Source organism: Erythrolamprus reginae, chromosome 2 (assembly GCF_031021105.1).
Source record: "Erythrolamprus reginae isolate rEryReg1 chromosome 2, rEryReg1.hap1, whole genome shotgun sequence".
NCBI lineage: Eukaryota > Metazoa > Chordata > Lepidosauria > Squamata > Dipsadidae > Erythrolamprus > Erythrolamprus reginae.
The window spans coordinates 199,171,422-199,192,039 of record NC_091951.1 but is presented as its reverse complement, the minus strand read 5'-3'; the positions used below and the strand labels follow the sequence as shown (position 1 = coordinate 199,192,039).

General features: G+C 39.2%; 2 protein-coding genes across 4 annotated transcripts in view; one reads left to right on the top strand and one right to left on the bottom strand.

Moving 5' to 3' along the window:
* Positions 1-17,329, bottom strand: part of NDUFB11 (NADH:ubiquinone oxidoreductase subunit B11) — an 88,329-nt gene extending 71,000 nt beyond the window's left edge. The window contains exon 1 of the mRNA XM_070741132.1: positions 17,114-17,329. Coding sequence (XP_070597233.1) covers positions 17,114-17,296 — 183 coding nt within the window. The 5' untranslated portion in view covers positions 17,297-17,329. The remainder of the gene's footprint in view (positions 1-17,113) is intronic.
* A 2,099-nt stretch (positions 17,330-19,428) lies between these two features.
* RBM10 (RNA binding motif protein 10) overlaps positions 19,429-20,618 on the top strand; it is a 28,016-nt gene continuing 26,826 nt past the window's right edge. The window contains exons 1-2 of one of the 3 annotated variants that reach the window (XM_070741127.1): positions 19,429-19,577; positions 19,951-20,092. The gene's annotated coding sequence lies outside the window, so the exon portion shown is untranslated. The remainder of the gene's footprint in view (positions 19,578-19,950; positions 20,093-20,618) is intronic. The other 2 variants (XM_070741129.1, XM_070741128.1) reach the window with 2 other exon arrangements.

Sequence of the window (20,618 nt, the reverse complement as noted above, 5' to 3'; positions counted from 1 at the left end):
TGTCCTTCCTGGAGGCCACGTTTCGGCCGGTGATGAGATTTGAACCGCTGAACTTCAGATCTACAATCAGCTTCAGTGGCTTGCAGTACAGCACTCTACTTGCTGCGACACCCCAACTTTGGCCTGCCACAAGTCGAAAAATACTGTGGGAATTGGGGTGGTTGCATGAGAGGGAAAGATACTAGCCACAACAAATTCTTTCCTGTGATTCACGGTCATTCTTTGTCCAGCACCAGCCAGAAGTACAGGGCAGGAACGTGGGCATTGAGAGAACCGGAGTGGTTCATGTGATGAACTTGTGGGTATAGGGACGACGGATGAACCTTAACCTGGGTGGAGAACTGCAAAATAAGTTAGTATTGGGTTGACTATAGTTCAGGGGTAGGGAACGTTGGCTCTTCTATGACTTGTGGACTTCAACTCCCAGAATTCCTGAGCCAATCATGCTAGCTCAGGAATTCTGGGAGTTGAAGTCCACAAGTCACAGAAGAGCCAACGTTCCCTACCCCTGCTATAGTTCGTAACCAATATGGCTCTGTTAATAAATTGGAACTGGAAGAAGGCCAAGGTTTGGACTCTGGTTTCTTTCTCGGATGTTATTTGGAACGCTGACATTTACTTTCCTTGGTACAAATCAGCAGTGTATTTGCCCTTTCTTTAACATATTACATAACTGCTTATTTATTAAACGTACGGTATTTATTTCCTCGATGTACATAGGCTCTCCAACTCTAAAGTAGCATAAAAGATAAGACCAACATAATACAAATATTCTACAAAACACTGGGAAAAGCACACCAACACTAACAAAACAAATATCATTAATACATCCACCAATCGTTAACTTGAGGCCTGGGTAAAAAAACCCAGGTTTTAAGGGTTTCTTTAAATTGAGTTAGAGTAAGAGCTATACAAGCTCGGGGGGGGGGAGGAGATCATATACTCAGGCACAATCTGGGGCTCCTTAGAGTACTAAATGTCGCTACCTCACCAAAATGTCTACTCAATTCCACCTACGGAACTGTTTCCGAACTCATGGCGGCTGGAGAGATATTCCCTTATGAGTTTCAATCACCACAGCCAATGGATTGTAAACCGAATTTCTCCTGCAGGGTCCCAACCCCAAATCACTTCTTACACTGACCTCCTCAATTCAGACGAATCTGCTCCTTCTACTGTAACACCAGTTAAAGGGAAAAGAGGGGGGGAAACACAGGAAAAGGTTTACAGGTGCGATTACGAAAATACAAGTAAGGGAAGATACAAAAAAGTATTGTCAAACTCATCCCCAACTATGAAATTAATAACACCTATATTAATCAGGCAGCTATAGCTAAATACAATACAAAGATATCACGAATCAAATCAATGCCTTGGACTAGTAATTATCTGGTTTTAAATATGAACCTCAAATTGATTACTCCAGGGAAAAGGTTGTTGATTTTGGACCTCAGTTACCCCGTACCTAATTCCGTACCCCGAAGTGGCAGGATGAGACTCCTGGGATGTGCTGCAGTGGTGATAATGTACCCTTACACCTTCCCATGGACCCTTACACAGCCTTCTCACCCACCAGCATCCAATGGCAGAGCAGTTTCTTTCTGCTGCCCGGAAGTACAATGGATGATTTGAAATGACGTCTTTTGGAGCCAGAGAGGTGAAGGAAGGAAATTGTATGCCAACATTCAAAGTGCAGGGGCAGGTCTACAACAGGATAGGGAGTATCATGGCGGGGCCTCAGCAGCAGCCTTCGTTTTTCCAGATATACTTTGTTGGTGACAATGACAATGAGAGGGACATCCGTTGTGGAACTACCTGGGTGTTAATCCAGAATTGGTTAGCCAACTGCAGAAGTTGCTGCATGAACACAAGTATATTCTGGAATTTAAGGCTGCTATTGATGCTTTTTCTAAGGGCCACAAGGACTTCCAAGTGATGATTAATGCCAATAGGAAACCTTCTGGAGAGCACCAAGATCATTTCAATGGCCCCACGACCACAGAAGTGGCTGTTTTCATTGTCAGCCAGGATTTTGAGAAGAGAGATATTGTTTTCTACAGCAGAGACAACAGGATGTTACCAATCAGTGAGAAGCACCATGCCTATGATGCTCTCCAGTACCCCCTGATGTTCTGCCATGGAGAAGGTGGCCATTACATCAATACACCTCAGTGAGATGCAAAATCTAAGAGTCCTCTCAAGAACACTGTGTCTGCTGCTGACTTTTACAGCTACAGGATAATGGAGCATGATGGCGAAGAATACTACCTACTGCTATTCCACAACCTTCTGAATCAATTTCTGGTTGATATGTATGTGAAAACTGAGAATGAAAGACTCAATTGGATTCTTAACAACGAAAAAAAGCTGAGAAGTAAGGAGTATGTGCATCTGAAGGATGCCATAACAAGAACTGACAGGTAGTTATCACAGCTTGGCAAGATGGTTGTGTGCCTGATCACATAGTTTCGTAGCGAAGCATGGGTATCCAGCTAGTAGAATATATACAGTATACACAATAGAAATATATATTTAATCTAAGCCAAAAACTAAGCCAACAGTTATACATTGAAGAGTGCACAGCAGGGCAAAATCTGATATAGCTTCTAATGGGGTATAAATGCGTATAAATATTGCAAATTAATAGAACTATAAAAAGGAGGAAATCAGAAGTCGTTTTTGTTCTTTTCTTTTTTTCCACTCTTTTCCTCGCTCCCTCACATAACCCATTAACATACACTCACACATACCTAGTAACAAACAATTGAGCTATTTATTTAATACATTTATATGGCTATGCTATTTATATATGGCCACTCTGGATGACTGACAAGAATATTCAATATTTAGTTTAGTAGTACAGTATTCATATTTAATATTAAGTAATTTAGAATTAAAATTTTTATCATATAACCAAGACTTTTGATATGAGTCACAGCAGTTCTTTTTTCAATAATATATTCGACTTTGAATGAAAAAAAGCCAAATTATTTTATGTTTGAGAGGTTGATATCTGAAATTGTGGGTTATATGTCGAATACTTTTTTCTTTTCCCTATTTTCAGTATTCTCTGCTATAAGTGATAATAATGGCATGTCAATGATTCTTTAATTATATAAATATCACAGTATTGAAATAATGCAATATATCAAGATTTATAACAACATAGTAAAATGGGGAAAAAATAGAGACATTTAGTCAATGGCCTTCCTAGCCACAGAAGTCACTTGCTCCTGACTCCAAGATCCCCATAGTTGCTTAGGCAGAAGTATAACCCCATTCATTTTACAGTGCTAGAAGTGCGGGGTGTTGCTCTTTGTTTATATACAGCAGCTTGCCCTGACAGTGTTGATGGGGTTGTTTTCTCCTTGGTACTTCCTTGATTAGTCTGTTGTTTACTACTTGAGCTGGTAGTTCCTTGATTAGGGTATTATTTACTGCTGGATTGCTCTCCTGGTGTTCACCCTGCTTACTGGGTATTGATTGCTCTTGAAGATGTGTTCTGTTTTTGTTTCCTTTTTGTATTTTTGTTATTGCTTTTTGTTTTGTTTTGTTTTATTTAATCATTTTATTTGTTTGGAATCCTTCCTATAGTGTAGGGGTCAGCAACCTTAAAGATTCCAAGAGCCACAAAGGTCCTAACTGGAAGCCACCCATTCAATTCTGGAGCCGACTGGAAGTCCAGTTTCCCCATCATAGTCTCTTCCTAGCACAGCATGCTTTTTCCTCTGTTGACCGGAAGTCTGGTTCCCCCACCATACTGTCTCCTCCTAGCACAACATCCTTTTTCTTCTACTTGTCCTCACTCTATCAATTGTGGAGCCGACCAGCGACAGAAAGTCACAGCAGAGGGATGAAAGAGCTACATGCGGCTCCAGAGCGAGCCACAGGTTGCTGACCCCTGCTGTAGTGAGTCATAAATTATCACTACTTTTCTTTCAGCTTTCTTAAAGAGTACATTTCTGTCCTTTAAAAATTTACTATGATAGGTTTTTTTCCCCCCTACTAAATGCTCAAAACATGTTTCATCTCTAAAAAATTGTTTGTCAGTTCCCACAGTACAGAATATCATCCATATCTTATACTTCTAGTTGTTATTCTCAGTTTTTGGTGTTTTGGTTGTCTTCCTAAACTGAAACTGCTTTTACTGTCAACTTCTGTTGTACAATCTCCTTGTACAACTGATAAATCCTCATGTTTTCCTAACAGCTAAAGTGCTCTAATCTCTTGCTCAATTCTTCAAAGAAATGTACAAGCCAACATTTACTGCATACATGTCAGCTTGTTTTAAAGTAGGAGCATATAGGTCCTCAATTTATGACAATAATTGAGCGTAGAATTAAGACCATAATTCTATGCTCAATTATTGTCACGCTGGCTGTTAATTGGGTCATCGCGTGACTGACACAATTTTATGATTTTTATTTTGGGTGTCAGTTAAGTGAGCATCTCAATGATTAAGTGAACCATTGTCTGGTTTCTGGCAAAAAAATGTAAATCACATTCACATGACCGAGCGATGCTGCAAACCGTTCCAAAATGCAGGCCAGTTGCTGAGCACTCAAAATGTGGATGTGGGGTGGCCGCCAGAACTTTGAATCTGGGTTGTAAGTTACTTTTGGGGGAGGGGTGTCTGTCTTAATTTAAAATGGTTCCTAAGCAATCGGTTGCAAATCACAGTTGTTGATTTTTATTCATTCAATTTCATTTTTGCTTACCAGGGCACAAGGAGTAGAAAGACTTTTAGTGCATCTTACTTTCTTGGTAGGCTGTCAGTTTAACCAAATACTAGCTCTTGACTTACAGGGAAAAAAATTAGGGGCTTCTCCACTCGTCCTTTTGGTAAATTCCTGGTGTTTATGAAAACTCTCTGTGGCCAATTCACCACAACCAACTCGCCTTGGTCAATCCAAAGTGGGACAACTTGCCACAACCAACTTGTTGCAGGACAAGAGTTGGAACGAATATCAAAGAAATAGTAGAAAAGAATCATTTTTTAAATGTTGTAAAAGGAGGGACAGGATGAAATATGAATGACAAAAAGAATAATTTATTTATTTTAAATACATAAACAGAATTATTAAATTGCCCAGAAGCGAGTTGTCCTGTGGCAAGTTGCCCCATGGTGAGTTGCCCATGGCTGTGGTGAGTTGTCCCATTTCAAACTCCTGTTGTCTCACTTAGGGATTCAGTACCCCTGAAGCTTGGTTGTCTTACATTGCGTTAACAATCCTGTTCATTCAACAAGAAGCAATCACTCAGTCACCACCTCTAAGGACAGACTTCTCGAGGTCAGAGTTAGGGAATGGCATTTTCACCATTCAAAGCTCACATTTCCATACTGTCCTGCTCAACTGTGGAACTGAATAAAAGGTATGCAAGCAACAGGTGCTCCTGTTTTGATTAGTGGGAGTACAGCACCATTTATATGTTGTACTCTTAGGTGTAAACTTTTAACCTGGATCTGATCCAGCTCTTTCTTTCACTGGAATTCAAATGGAACAGCTAGGATAGGGATACCGCCGCTTTGGGTGTCTACCAGGGAAAAGCAGCACAGGTACATTAGGCAGATGCTACTCTCTGGGAGGGCAGCAATCAGCCAGCTGTTCAATGCTTCCAAGAAGCCTGGATCCCAGCTGTGCATCCAATAGATATGCTGGCTCTGAACCCAATCCATCAAAGCACCAGGAGTTGCTGCATGTTGCAAAGACACGGCTGCTCCTTAACACTAGGTATTGGGGTTCTCACCTTAGGACAAGTAGGAAAGTATTAAAAAGGGCTTGTAGACAAAATTAGCGTCCCCCATTTTAGCAAGCCTTAGCAAGCACAAAAGATATGGACAATTTTTGATCCCAATATAGCCACATTTCTGAGAAACAAGAAACTGCAAATTCCAGCTACAGTAAAAGTTTCCTTTGTGTACTCAGTAAATCTTATTTTCCTCTGACCCACATAGTACCATGCAAGGATTAGAAATGAGATCTGAAAAAGGAAAGTGGATCAAAGGTGTCAAGATGCAATTGGCACTGTGCCCAGATTTGAGGGATGAAGGATGGGAAAGGAAGTGTATTTATAAATGAAGCAGGAGACACAATGATAGCTCTGTACAGTTTCAATTAATCCTGAAAACTTTGTTCCCTATAGAATTGGGGGCAGATGGGATTTCAGAACTCAATTACAAATAATCTTCTTTCCCTGCAATTCACTTTCTACTCTTTCCTGAAATGCAATTGAGTCTTTTTTTCTTTTCATCCTCATTCTTGCTTGACTGCAGTCCTGTATCTTGCTAAGTCAGGCTTCTATTACTTTTAGTTACAGCAAAAGCTACAATTAACTAGGTTTGAGCAACTTACAAGTCAAAAAATCAAACGAAATACATTATCACTTAGTGTTCTGAAATCTGTTTGTTTAACAAACACATTTGTTTAGAATAGAATAAAATTCTTTATGGGTCAAGTGTGATTGGACAAACAAGGAATTTGTCTTGATGCATATGCTCTCAGTATACATAAAACAAGGTTTGTCAAGAACGATAAGGTACAACACTTAATGATAGTCCGGGTACAAATAAGCAATCAAATCATTTTAGGAAGCAGTCAATATTGTTTATATAATATATAATAAAGTATAATAACAGGGCTGCTGTGGCCTAGAGGTAGAGCTCTCACCTTACAATCAGGAGGTTGTGAGTTTGATCCTAGGTAGAGGCAGATGTAGGCTCCCCTGCTTAGGCAAGGGGGTTGGACTAGATAACTTCTAAGGTTCTTTCCAACTCTGTTACTGTTAATCTAGTTTATTATGCTAAGAGCAGGGTTGCCCCTGATGATTGCTCAGGAATGGTTTGAATACATGATACAACAGCCCATTTGTTAATGGAGGGCAGTCAGTGGCAGAACTACACCAATGGTCAAGCCCACACAGGAACCCCCTTTTTAAACATAATCCACATAACTTTAAAATTATTTGTCAGTATCTACTGATGGTGTTAAAGGACCATGATTATTATCTTTACAATGAGTTCAATCAAGAACAGCACAACTATGAGTTTTCTCTGAAGAACTCAAAACTCACATGATTTCTCCGGAAATCTCTTAAAGTTCAGCCATCATGAGAAATAGTATTACCTCTAAGGCAGTGGCCCCCAACCTTCTGGGCACCAGGGACCGATTTGGTGTAGAAGTGTTTTTCCGTGGACTGGAAGGGGTGTGGTTTTGCATGATGCCTGCATCCCGTGGATGGGGCTTCCCTTGCTTCCGCAGCCCAGTTGCTGGCATGCCACGGCATGATGCTGGTCTAAACACCGGGGGTTAGGAACCCCTGCTCTAAGGTATTCTCAGAAACAGTAGGAAAAGTAATCTATGTAAAGATATTAAAGATATTATTTTTCATCTCTCATAACTGTAGGCAAGCCCTAATTTCATCCCAACTTTTGTCAAATTCATAAGATTATTCTGGTGACAGTAACATAACTTTCAGGGTTTCCCCTTAAAGCAGCACAGCATCATAATGGTTTCACTATCACCATAGTGATGGAAACAGTGGGTCTCAAAACTCATTACTTTGGCAGAGAAAATGCTGTTCGCCTACCTACCAGACATCAACTTCAGTACTACAGTATAGGAAAGTTTGTAGTTATCATAATAATAAAGCAACTGAGACAGAAAATCAGAAATCTATTCAGAAAGAGGAATAACAGACAAAGGGACCATTTTGTGGAAGAAACTTCTTTTTAAATAAAATTTTAAAAGCAGAATAAAAACTAATCAGAATATTTAAAATGGAAAAAAAGGAAAACTAAAAGAAAAAACAAAAGAACAAAGACAAAGGTGCAGAAATTATAAAAAAGGAAAAAAGAATGGTAAAGGAGAGATTTCCAATTTTTTCTAGCAGCAGTTACAAGTAAAAATATAAAACAATCTTATGGTTATAAAGTTGGCTTGTGGTGCGATGAGTGGCAAACCAATTTAAATAAATACAGCAATATTTACATTTTCTCCGTAATTTATCATTTTTAATCTAATCCTCAAAACAATATATTATGACTTCATTTGCTTCCCATAAAAAGTCAAGAAGAGATTTACAATTATTGTTAAATTTACACAATGTCCTTTCTCTAAAGCAGTCAAATTGGACATTTCATGAGCTTCCATCATCTGCAGTATCATTCCTCCCTTATGGGTAAAGTCAAATCTTTCCACCCTTCTGCACATAACAGTGTCAATGTTTTGTGGAAAAAACATATGCCTAAATTGTAGAGATGTTAATTCAAATTACATTCTTCTTTTTCAATTCTGGCCCAATGTTTCCAGAATGATTTTCTAACCAAAGTATGTCTGATGCTGGGATTATTATTTTTTCAGATGTAGAAAAGGATATTTTTATTCTCCAAGACTTTTAAATAGTTTAGAACATGTTAAACTAAAAGCTATAGTATTTACAGCTGATTTTATATTTTCCCACAAAGTCAAAAATCAGAAGAACACTTCCTGATGTACTACCGTATTTGAAAAATTACAAAACACAATTTATATTCACAGTAGGATATGTAGTACTCAACAGAAACATTCATAGTACTGGGTATATAATACTAATGGAAACCACCCAACACCCCACACAATCCTACCTTTCTATAAACTAGAAATGATATTTGCTTAATTATATAGGATGATAAATGTTTGGAGACAGGAAAATTGTGCAGCCATTTGCAGTGTGTACTGACTGGCTAATGCAAATAACTTCACTTATTTTATGGTAAACTGCTACTAAAGCTGTATTTTTATTAGCAGCCAGTTGGAAATTCAGCTCCAACTCAATAGAAAATTCAAGGAATACCAGTATCCTAGAGATACCAGTACTAATTTATTTTTTTTTAAAAAGGTAGCTTGCAAAATGTGGGATACAGAAAAATAACTTTGAATCAAAGACCTTTCCAAGATCCCCAGCATCCTCTTAAATAAATTAGGCATGGGATTCAGCTGGTTCAGACTGGTTCGAGTGAACCAGATGTTAATTTTACATATGGTTCACTGAACTGGTAGTTGTAAGGGCTGGCTGACCCCGCCCACCCCACTCTGCCCCTCCCAGAAGTCTCCATGTAGTCTGTTTTAGATGCAAGATAAGTGCATGGCCTGTGTAGAAGCTCTGGAAGGGCAAAAAACAGGCCCATTTCTAGTCTCCGGAGCCCAGGGGAGAGCATTTTTGTTCTCCCAGAGGCTCAAAGAAAGCCTCTGGAGCCTGGGGAGGGTGAAAACACCCTCCCCCTGCCGTGGTGCAGGAGGCTGACTTGGCCATGTTCATTCAGCAACTGGGCAAAGAACAGATTGCTACAATTTTTCAATCCTACCTCACTTAATGAGTTATTGTATACTCAATAGCTTTGGGCCCTGCAAATCAAGAAACAAGTGGAGATGGTTTCTAGCTTACTGAGTCAGGTGAGAAAAGCATATGTATATTTACCAATAGTTGTTCATTCAAGAAACAAAACATGGATTTTTCAACATCACTTTCAAGTAGACAGTCTTTGTCAAAATCTTATAACAGATTTGAGGTTTTCATTTCCCTGCATCTTGTGAAGTAGAGATGTACAGCATGTGCTCTTTGCAAATGCGGACATAATTTCTCAATAAGAGAAAATTCCACTAAAATGCCTGAATAGGTAACAATCTGCATTCATTGGCTCTCTAGCAACTACTCTAAGCAAACCATCATGCTTTCCTGTAAAGTGTCATTTTACCAGCAATCAGACAACAGTCCATATTGAAAAGAGAGAGAGAGAAATCAGATAAACAGGAACAAAGAAAATATTTTAGTTAACTGAAACTGGGAGAGGATGCCGAAGTTATAGCAATGGGGGAAAAACATAGATGGATAAGAAAGAACTAAGCAACATCCAACTCCTCCAGGAATACATTTTCCCTTCTAGTAGCAAATAGCAAATAGCTACAATTCTCACGAAACACATATTATGATGTCCCTCTAGCTCTTGTCTCGCTTAACCAGACAATGAGATGACCCTGAATCGAATAGGTAATGGGTAAAGGTGAATTGCTTGCTCTCTTGTCCTCCTACTTAAAATTTCCTTGAGGCACCAAAGCTACATAGAGGGCAGGATCAACAACCACACAAAATTTAAGCAATTAAAAAGACATTTTTCTAAAAAAGAAAACCCTAGTTATAATGGCTCATGGAGTCACAGCACCACCATGTGGCCAGATGTAACAGCTATTCCAAGATCAGTGGATGTAGCTGAGAGGCCAAGAGTTCCAGCTGGTCCTTAACTCATGAAATTTAACAAAGGGATGTTATAATGTTATAATTCAACATTATAAAGAAGCCTGGGAACTCTTACCTAGCAGTGACAAGTAGGAAAAACTTCTGTTTATTGCAGGGCAATAAATCCAGGATGGGTTTCCCCCCACCTTGGTAGTTTCTTGATTTGCTGGGTATCATGGTTGTTTGGCATTTGGTTGTTGAATTTAAGGCGATTCAAGGTTAGTCTGCTACTTAATCAATCAGCCTAATTAAGGAACTACAAAGGGAAAAAAACAATACGATACCAACCAAGACAGGGCACATAGTTCTCAACTTAAAAACTGTACACATAGTTCTCAACTTAAAAACATTTGTTTAGTGACCAAAGTTATAATGGCACTGAAAAAAAGTGACATGATAATTTTTCTACACTTACGACCCTTTGCAGCATTCCCAGTTCCCACGGTCACATGATCAAAATTCAATTGTTTGACAAGCAACTTATATTTATGTTGGTTGCAGTTTTCCGGGGTCATGTGACCTTTTGTGAACTTCTGACAAAGAAAGTTAATAGGGAAGCCAGATTCACTTAACAACCGTGGCAAGAAAGATGGGGCAAAATTCACTTAACAACTGTCTCACTTAGCAACATAAATTTTGGATTCAATTGTGGTTGTAAGTCGAGGAGTACCTGTATATAAACAGAGAGGAAACCCCACTTCCTTCTGGCACTGAAGATGGTACCTTGTTGGGTAATGAAATATCTGCAGAAAAAAGTCCAGAGAGCACAAAGGGCTCCACAGGCCAACCCTGAACTCCATATGTTCTCTAAAGTGAACACTGAATATTTACTGTCCTAAAAGTCTACAAAATTGGAAAGCAAATACTGGCTCAAGAATACTTTTCACCTCCAAAAAGGTCAAGGACTACAAAAAGAATATAACAGTAGTAACAAGTTATATAAGAGGGTTAGCCATTGGAAAGCTGACTTAATCTCCCAATGTCTTCTAAAGATTATTTTTAATAGCACTCAAATGTACAGTATCCACTTAGCTCTTTCAAAATTTCTAGCTTTTTTATTCTTGAAGCTAAAACCCTGAGATTCAAAGGATATTGAAATCTGAATTCAATATTAGAGAAGAAAAATCCAAAAGGAATGAAATGTTTCAGTCAGACCATAAAATGACATTGATCTGCTACAAATGGGGTGATTCCCACCCCAGTAACCAAAGAAAAACCATGTTGGATTCCAAATGAAATCATACATCACAAGGAAACTATAAAGAAAAATTATGGAACTAACTCAAGAAACAACCACAATATTCTAAGTTCAGGGAACTATGAACGTGAGACAATGAGGCTTGCACTACAGAAAAACATAAATCAGGACCCTTACACAATTCCTGGCTAAAATCTGTTATTTTTTCTACATAAATAAAGTCTCCCAGAAGCAAAGATCCTCTGCTTTGCTGTTGAGAGGCTCAGTTGTCTACTACAAAGAATAATCAAAATTAGCTAAGACATTGAATGCTACAGAAGAGTAAAAGAAACCCCGTACTGGTTGAGCACATGCATCACATTAAGCGATTGTGGCTTTTTTCAACAAGTGGTAATAAAAGCAAATTAGATCTTAACATAATGGGTTAATCTAATCACTAACCATGTATCATAAGTAACTGTTACTTAAATCATTTCAGATTTTTAGATGGTATTGTTCTTTTCTCATATGATTTGGAAGAGTTACAAAGACACAAAACAGGATAACAATTTGGCTTAAAAATAAACCTGAAAAAGAGCCAGGTTATGTTTAATAAATTCACCAAAGAGAGAAAAAATATTACATTTGGAGAAGTATACCTTTGCCAATGGATCTCAAAGAAAGGTGATACAATAAAGAAAATTGAACAGCGTGTTAAATGTGATTGTCAGGCAATTCAGCAAGCTAAGCATAATTTTCAAGAACAATCTCCCCTATGCCTGAAAAATTTTCAATCAGTGTGTGTGCTACCTGCTCTTACATATTCGATGAAACATAAGATACCAGGGTCAATTTAATTTAAATCAAGTCGATCTAAACCACAATTTAAATCATTAGTAAAAATGCTTGATTGCAATCAACTCGATTTAAATCATAATTTTTATGATTATGTCATCTCTGTCCCACAGCAGCTCCTCCTCTGACCCACTCTTGATTCACTGACAGTCCCATTCAGTTAAATGGGATGGCTGGTGATGTGGCAGTGACACAACCAGGTGAGGGACGTGGTGGGCAGTAGGTGAGTGGATGCCCGCTAACAGGCGCTGCCATGTTGGATCTGAAATGAGAGGTGCTCTTTAAACATAAAGACTAATTCCTGCTGGTAGTTAGAATCTTTAATATTATTATTTGGAAACAAAATGAAGATTTCCTCTTTAACTTGCAGAGCCTGGATTCTTTGAATTAGTTTACCAAAAATGTAAATATTGCAGGATATACGGCCTCATGCTACATAACTAAGCTCCATTTCATGCTGAATAAACTAAATTATTAATATACAGTATCTTAAATAGAAAACTATCTTTGGATAGATTTTTACTCCAAAAGCAGTTTATTAAAATAAATTTGATAAAAATAAATAAAAATATAATTTAGCGTAAATTTAAAACATCGGATTTTTTTGATTAAGAAAATCATTGATTTTTATCCAACCTGATGAATAACTAACCTCACAATTGATACAAATTCTACGTGTGGTGCAAAGAGACATGGAAAGATACATGCTTGGCATTATAAGACAAGGTAGAAAGACTGGTATATGGATTAGAAATCAAACAAAACTATATGATATCATCAAGAGAGTAAAAGAATTGAAATGGAAATGGGCTAATCACAGAGCAAGAAGAATTGATAGCAGGTGGAACCAGTCAGTCATACAACGGATCCCACTTGATAAAAAGCATCCATGAAAGATGGATCTACAACAAGATGGATCAATGACATCAATAAGTATTTCACGTCCAATTGGCAAAAGAAAGCTAAGGACTATATTAGTTGGAAACATGTGGAAGAGGCTTTTGTCCTGCAGTGGGCAATGGCTAAAATAATGACCATGTATCATCTACTTAATTCTAATAGGTCTGAATATTTATTTTTTTAATCTCTCCCACAAAATGGGTTGAAGAAGATTACCTTAATAATTACTTTGAGTGGAATGGGTGTTCTGATTTGGAACATATATATTGATCCAGCAATGAAAGAGCTATACTCGTACTTAACAATGAACTAAAGGGTCACCATCAGTGAGCTGTTGGACAGTATTACTTGGTCTGTTGTGTAGATGTTTGTGTGGTTCAGGATGGGGTATTTGTGGGGGGTGGGGCATATATATTTTTATTGTTGGGACTGGTCTTTAGGTGACATGTAAATTTCGTTGTTATACTGTGTATATATACATACAATGACAATAAATTATTTATTTTAATATAGCTGGCTTTATAATAAGCACCCAAAAGTTGGACCTCTCAGAATTCACTGCCTTACATTTTATTGTCTTAATTCCTTTTAGAATTTTTCATTTGAAAACATATAATTGAATAATTGTAACCAGATAAACGCATCCACAACGATATAAAGTATTCAATGACAATATTTCATTCATTCAGATTTAGGATGTGTTCTTTGAGTGTTCCCCTTATTTTTTTGAGCAGTATATATACAAAGAAGAGTTTACATTTTATTTACGTAAAATATTTGGTGTTCAGTTTTATTTATTTAAAACATTTATATAGCTGCCTATCTTCCAACCAACTCTAAGCCACTCCCAATATGTGCCACATTCAACTAATTTTATTTCTGAGTAGAGAATCATATAGACAAGTTCACACTATGCCATGGCTTGCTTAGGCTCATACAACATGCTACTTTAAACAAACTAACAGAATTAGTGTAAAATAGGAAGCCAATCTCTAAATTGTATATTAAGATTATGAAAAAGAAACCAGATGATTATTGAACAGATGTTTATTATGCATGCATACATACATACATACATACATACATACATACATACATACATACATACGTAGGTGTTGGTGTATTTGGGTCTTTTCCCATGTAAGATTCATAGAATTGTGGCAACATTTCAATGAGGTCCCACTCGTCATCTTTAGCCTGGTGCTTCCAGCTTTGTGCTAGGGCAAACAAAGCATGATCTGAGCTGCTGTCCCTCTATAAATACTGGTGGGGGTAGGTGGAGTGCTGGTTCAGCTGCTGCAAGTGGGTTGGTTGGTTGGCTGTAGTTGTAACAACCTGATGCCATTCTCCTGTTCTGTGTCTCGCTTCTTGTAGACTCTGTGACATCTGGACTACTCAGGATGTCATCCCTAATCTGCAAACATCACCTAATCTGCATACATCAACTACATCAATTATTCAAGGTGTTATCCCACCGACTAATCAGGATGTTATAACACAGCCAACCAACCTGCTTGCAGCAGCTGAGCCATCACTCCACACGGCAGCTAAGACCACACTTTGCACTACACAAAGCCGAAAGCACCAGCCTGAAGATAACGAGTGGGACCTCGTTGAAACGTTGCTAAGATTCTATCAATCTTACACTGGAGAAGCCTGGAATACATCAAGACCTACATACCTATACCCGTGAAAATCTATGAACACACAGACACACACATTGCTCACAAACTATCTTTAAACGATAATTGTTATGGAAAGTGTTTAGTTAAAATATCATTGTTTATTATACGCAGTTTTTTTGTCTGTATTTCCTTCATTTTAATTTTCTCCTTTGCCTTATATTATTTGCAACCAGCTACAATATTTATGAGACCCAGTGTAATGAAGCAGTTAAAGCATTAAGCTAGAATATGGGAGAATGAGTTCTAGTTCAAGTTTCGAGGAAGAAAGCTAGCTGGGTGACTTTGGGCTACAGGAAGGAGGCAATGGCAAACCACTTTAGAAAAAAAAATGGCCAATAAAAATGTAGGGATTGTCCAGGCAAACTCTACAACTTGTCACAACTGTATGGAAGGGAAAAACATTTATATACTCTTCTATTGAAATTGTATACATATGATTATAAAATACAATGAACATATTTATTAGCTACTGTTTGGAACTCCTGCACCCATGGATCTATAGTTATTTGTTTATCACTTGGTGATTTTAAGTTTTCATGTCATGCAGGTACATAAAAGAGATTTTGGTGGTTAATACACTGCACGAAAGCAAGGTTTGATTTATAAATGGGAATAAAACTAAGAATTAAATACCTGATCAAGACATTTCACATGCCTATGAGAGAGAATGAGCATTAATCTTATTCAAGCCCAGGGGCTTTACCATGAAAAAGCAAGGCCTAATATACTATAAAAAATACATGGTATAATGCAAAACAAGAAGTGGATATTACTTAGATTTTATAGTGCTTTCTTAGGTTTCAATTTAAACAGTACATTAGAGTGAAAAATTGAAATCATTTGTATTTGTTCATGATTCTTTTATGTTGTAACAGCAATTTTATTAATATTTGTAAAAAACCAAGAGCCTTCTATCTCCCACTGATGTTGAGGTTGCACACTGTAATGAATATAGTTTGGAAATGATGATTTTCAAGATTCTTTTCAATGATAATTTTATGGCATTATGGCTTCTAAAATAGAAAGAAAAAAGAAAGAAAGAACTGTTTCAAAACCACAGCCTAAACTCAACAACCCTCTCTAATGATGATATCAGTAGTTCAGGATTCTGTTTTATTTTAGTTAAGACATACTAATATTTTCACTTAACAGAATGAAGAAAACATACATAGCAGTAGTTTTCCCATCTCTCCATGCAACACAAATCCTGCGTGAAAAATGCATAAAGGATGCACTCTTGAGCAGAATCCTTCAACCACTCTTTATACTCTACACTTACTCCAATACAGGTAATCCTCAATTTATGACTACACTTGAACCCAAAATGTAAGTTAAGTGAAAAAGTTGTTAAAAATTGTTTGCCCCATTTTACGAGTTTTATTTATTTATTTATTTATTTGATTTTTATGCCGCCCTTCTCCTTAGACTCAGATCGGCTTACAACATGTTAGCAATAGCACTTTTTAACAGAGCCAGCATATTGCCCCCACAATCCGGGTCCTCATTTTATCCACCTTGGAAGGATGGAAGGCTGAGTCAACCTTGAGCCGATGATGAAATTTGAACGCTGACCTACAGATCTGCAATCAGCTTCAGTGGCCTGCTGCACCACCCGGGCTCATTTGTTAAATGAATGACTGTTCTTAAATTAAATGCAGTTCTTAAATTAGTTGCACAATGGCTAAGTGACTCCAGTTTTCCCATAGCTTGCCAGAAAGTGGACAAAGGGGATCACATGCCTCTAGAACACTGCAAATGTCATAAATGTATATCAGTTGTCATGCATAGTTATATGTAAATCATATAACTATGGGGATGCCGCGATGGTCATTAAGTGTGAAAAGTGGCCATCAGTTTTTTTCAGTGTTCGAACGGTTACTAAACGAACCGTTGTAAATCAAGGATGCCTGTAGTTACATCCTCGGGACACAGGGTTAGCATTAAGGGTGTTATGTTGCAGCTGCAAGACAGGGACCATGAAATACTCATAATTCCAAGATAGACATTTCTACATTTCACAAAGCTCCAGACGTGTCGGCAAGATGCTGCCCAAATATCTGGCTGATAATCCTGCCAACTGTAGCCCGACCTACCCAGAGGACACCACATCACAGAAAGCCGTGCTTAGAAAAATGAAGACTCTTTCCAAAAAGAAATGGAACCCGTACTCGGCTGCCTCTTATGCTGCCCTGCTCCTTTAGCTCTCTCCCCTGACAGTTCTCACCTTGATGAAAGGGTTCGGCTCCTTTTCCTCCGGAATTGGGTGCCACTCAACCACGTCCGCAGGTCGAGAGGCCGGGGTGACCCGGGCAGAGACCGTGGTATTCGTTGTTTGGCCGGAGGAGACCGCACGAACCGGTAACCCCGGCAACCTCTGCAAGCCCGCCAGCCTCCGCAATGCCGCCATGGTCAACGATCTAACCGGAAGCGAATCTAGTTCCTCCGGAAGTTGTACTGTGATATGGACGCAGGAGTAGGCAAAGTTGGCTCTTCTATGACTCGTGGACTTCAACTCCCAGAATTCCATATGTCATAGAAGAGCCAGATGGGGGAAACCGAATACTTCACGGTCTTTAAAAAAAAAAAAGTCTGAATACGGCAGTGATAGAGAGGATGCGACGGATATTGCGGAGCTGCAGAGAGACGACTTTAAAAAAATTTAAAAATAAAAGAGCCCCCGATTACAGATAGCCTTTCTGAGGATCTTTGACTAAATTCTATTTAGATCAGGGGTCTCCCAACCCTGGCAACTTGTAAGCCTGGTGGACTTTATTATTTATTGGATTTATTTGCAACCCTTCTCCGAAGCTTTGCTGGCTCAGGGAATTCTGGAAGTTGAAATCCGCCAGGCTTACAGTTGTCAAGGTTGTGGACCCCTAGTTTCCATTGATGGAACGTGGTAGTGAACTCAACGATTGCTTATATAGTATATATCCAATTTCCGCTTATGGTCCCTACCCCTGACGGACTCTAGTACAGTGTTTCCCAACCAAGGCCACTTGAAGTCCAGATATCTTCAAGTGGCCAAGGTTGGGAAACACTGCGTTAGTAGACTTGACAGGTGAGAAATAGAGATAGTAGACTTGACAGGTGAGGAATAGAGCAATTGCCTCAGCTACCTTTTATTCAGAATAGGAATATTTCTGCTTAGAACTTTTATTTTAAAAAGTATAGTTCAGCTCAATTGACAGTTTTCCTTACTGCAACTATTAATAGTGCAATTTTTTAAAAATTCTATGTAGAAAATGTCTCATTAATTGGGAGAAGTGGGCCAGGAGATTAGTCCAAGTACAATACCCTCCTGACTCCACAATAGTAAAAATAATTTAGGAAAAGGCAGTCAAAAAACATCCCTTGATCCTTGCTCCAGCTCTATTATTTCCTCAAGGCCAGTGCCATTAAATACAATTTAATATTTTTAGTCAATTGTGATTGAGAAGTCTTTTTGGAAGATATAATGAAAAAAGATGCAATGCACAATAAAAGGTTTCCATTTATGATTAGGTTTACACAACTACTAACTAGACTGAAATTATTCAATATGAGTGCAGGCAATTAATTCAGAAATGGGATGTCTATAGATTCTCAGCCATCCAGGTTACTGTTGTCCCAAAGGTGCTTTTTCAGGAGGCAATTGGAATTTCTGGGGGTTTTTTTTCCTTTGAAAACATTTCCTTTCTCATCCAAGCTTCTTCAGCTCTGAGAAGTTTCCCCTCTGTCCTGTGTAAATATGTCAAAGGGTTAAATAAGGTTCAGGAGGGAAGTGTTTTTAATAGGAAAGTGAACACAAGAACAAGGGGGCACAATCTGAGGTTAGTTGGGGGAAAGATCAGAAGCAACGTGAGAAAATATTATTTTATTGAAAGAGTAGTAGATCCTTGGAACAAACTTCCAGCAGACGTGGTTGGTAAATCTGCAGTAACTGAATTTAAACATGCCTGGGATAAACATATATCCATCCTAAGATAAAATACAGGAAACAGTACAGTATAAGGGAAGACTAGATGGACCATGAGGTCTTTTTCTGCCATCTGTTTCTATGTTTCTGTCAGAGCTGAAGAAGTTTCTTGGATGAGAAGTGAAACATCTTCAAAGAAAAAAACAAGAAAGTCCAGCTGCCTCTTGAAAAAGCACCTTTGGGGCAGAAATGGATGGTTATTGCATTACTGAGTGTTCCGCACGGCTGGGCATTCCTAGGTCGAATATATTGGCCAAGTGATCGGAAACACAAGGAATTTGTCTTTGCAGAAGTGTTTTGCAAACAACCAATAAAAAAATATATTTGCAACTGCTGACAAAAAACACGAAATCAAAACAAACTATCCCAGCAGTTTGTCCGACGGACCAGCCGGCGCGAGAAAGGCGAGCGAGGAAACTCAGAGCTTCGAGCGACGGAGCGTCCTCCCAATCCTAACCCAGAGCGGGCGGTCGCTACGAGGGCTCGCCAACCAATGGGTGAGCGCGGACGGGCTTTGCTCGCGCGCTGTGGGGAAATGAAGGAGGCGGTCGGAACGCTCCGGTGTCACCGACGACGACCGTGACGAAAGGAGTCTTGGGAAAGAGGCGCGGTGGGGGCGGAGGAGGGGAGGGGGGAAAGGAAAGGGAAGGTGGCTTGGAGGAGCGCCGCCATTTTGCGAGGCAAGACGGCTGGCTTCGGTGGTCTCGGGCCCCGAGAAAGCGTTCGCCAGGTGAGGAAAACGGCGGGAGGGGCCGGGGAAGGTGGGGCTTCGTGGCCTGGACGGGGCGGTTGTAAGCTGGGCCTCCCTCGAAGCAGCCCCGGAGAAAAGCGTCGCTCCTCCCTCCCCTGTCGAGAAGAAAACAGCGCAGCTTCGGAGCCTGGCGGAAACGGATCCAAAGCCCGCTTGGTCTTTCCCGCGCTTGAAATACAAATGTTTGCCCCCCCCCCCCCGGTATCCAAATATAAAATTTGAGAATGCTGAAATTGGGGGAAACCTGCTGGGGGAGGGAATTGAAAGGGGGGGGGAAGCTCCTGTTGAGAAAGACATGGGCTCGCTTCCTATGCCCTGTATGTATATGAACGGTTGTTGTTTTTGGTGGCAGGTCAGACAACACACATCGATCGTGGAGCAAGCTTTTTGAGGTCTAGGATCTTGTTTTCTCTGGGGATTGGAAGGGCAGATCCTGCGAAATGCTGGCTTCAAAGCGGAATCGTTGAAACAACGAGCTTAAACGGCCAAGAAATGTAAGAGAGGCAGTTTAACTCTGTATAATACTTGAGAGCTGTATATTCAGCCTATGATAACAAAGAGCTCCCAGTTTGCCAGTTGCTGGTAATACTGTATTGCTCTCTTTAATATGACAAGCCCACTCCTATCTAGGAGTTTTCTCTGTTCAATGATATTGACATTTATTTTCAAGTAGAAACAGTCGTTTAGTACTTGCTCTATAAAGCCTTAATACCGTAAGACCGCACTTAGAATACAGTACTGTATTGCATCCAGTTTTGGTCACTATATTATTAAAAAGATGTTGAAATTCTGGAAAGCATGCAGAAAAAGCAGTAAAGATCAAGAGTGGGATTCAAATTTTTAACTGTACTGGTTTGGCTGTGGGGTTTGGCTTGGTGGGCGTGGCAGGTCAGAGATACTGTAAAATCTCCATTTCCTCCCAATCAGCTGGGACTCAGGAGGCAGAGAATAGATGGGGGCTCGGGCCAGTCAGAGGTGGTATTTATCAGTTCTCCAAACTACTCAAAATTTCTTCTACCA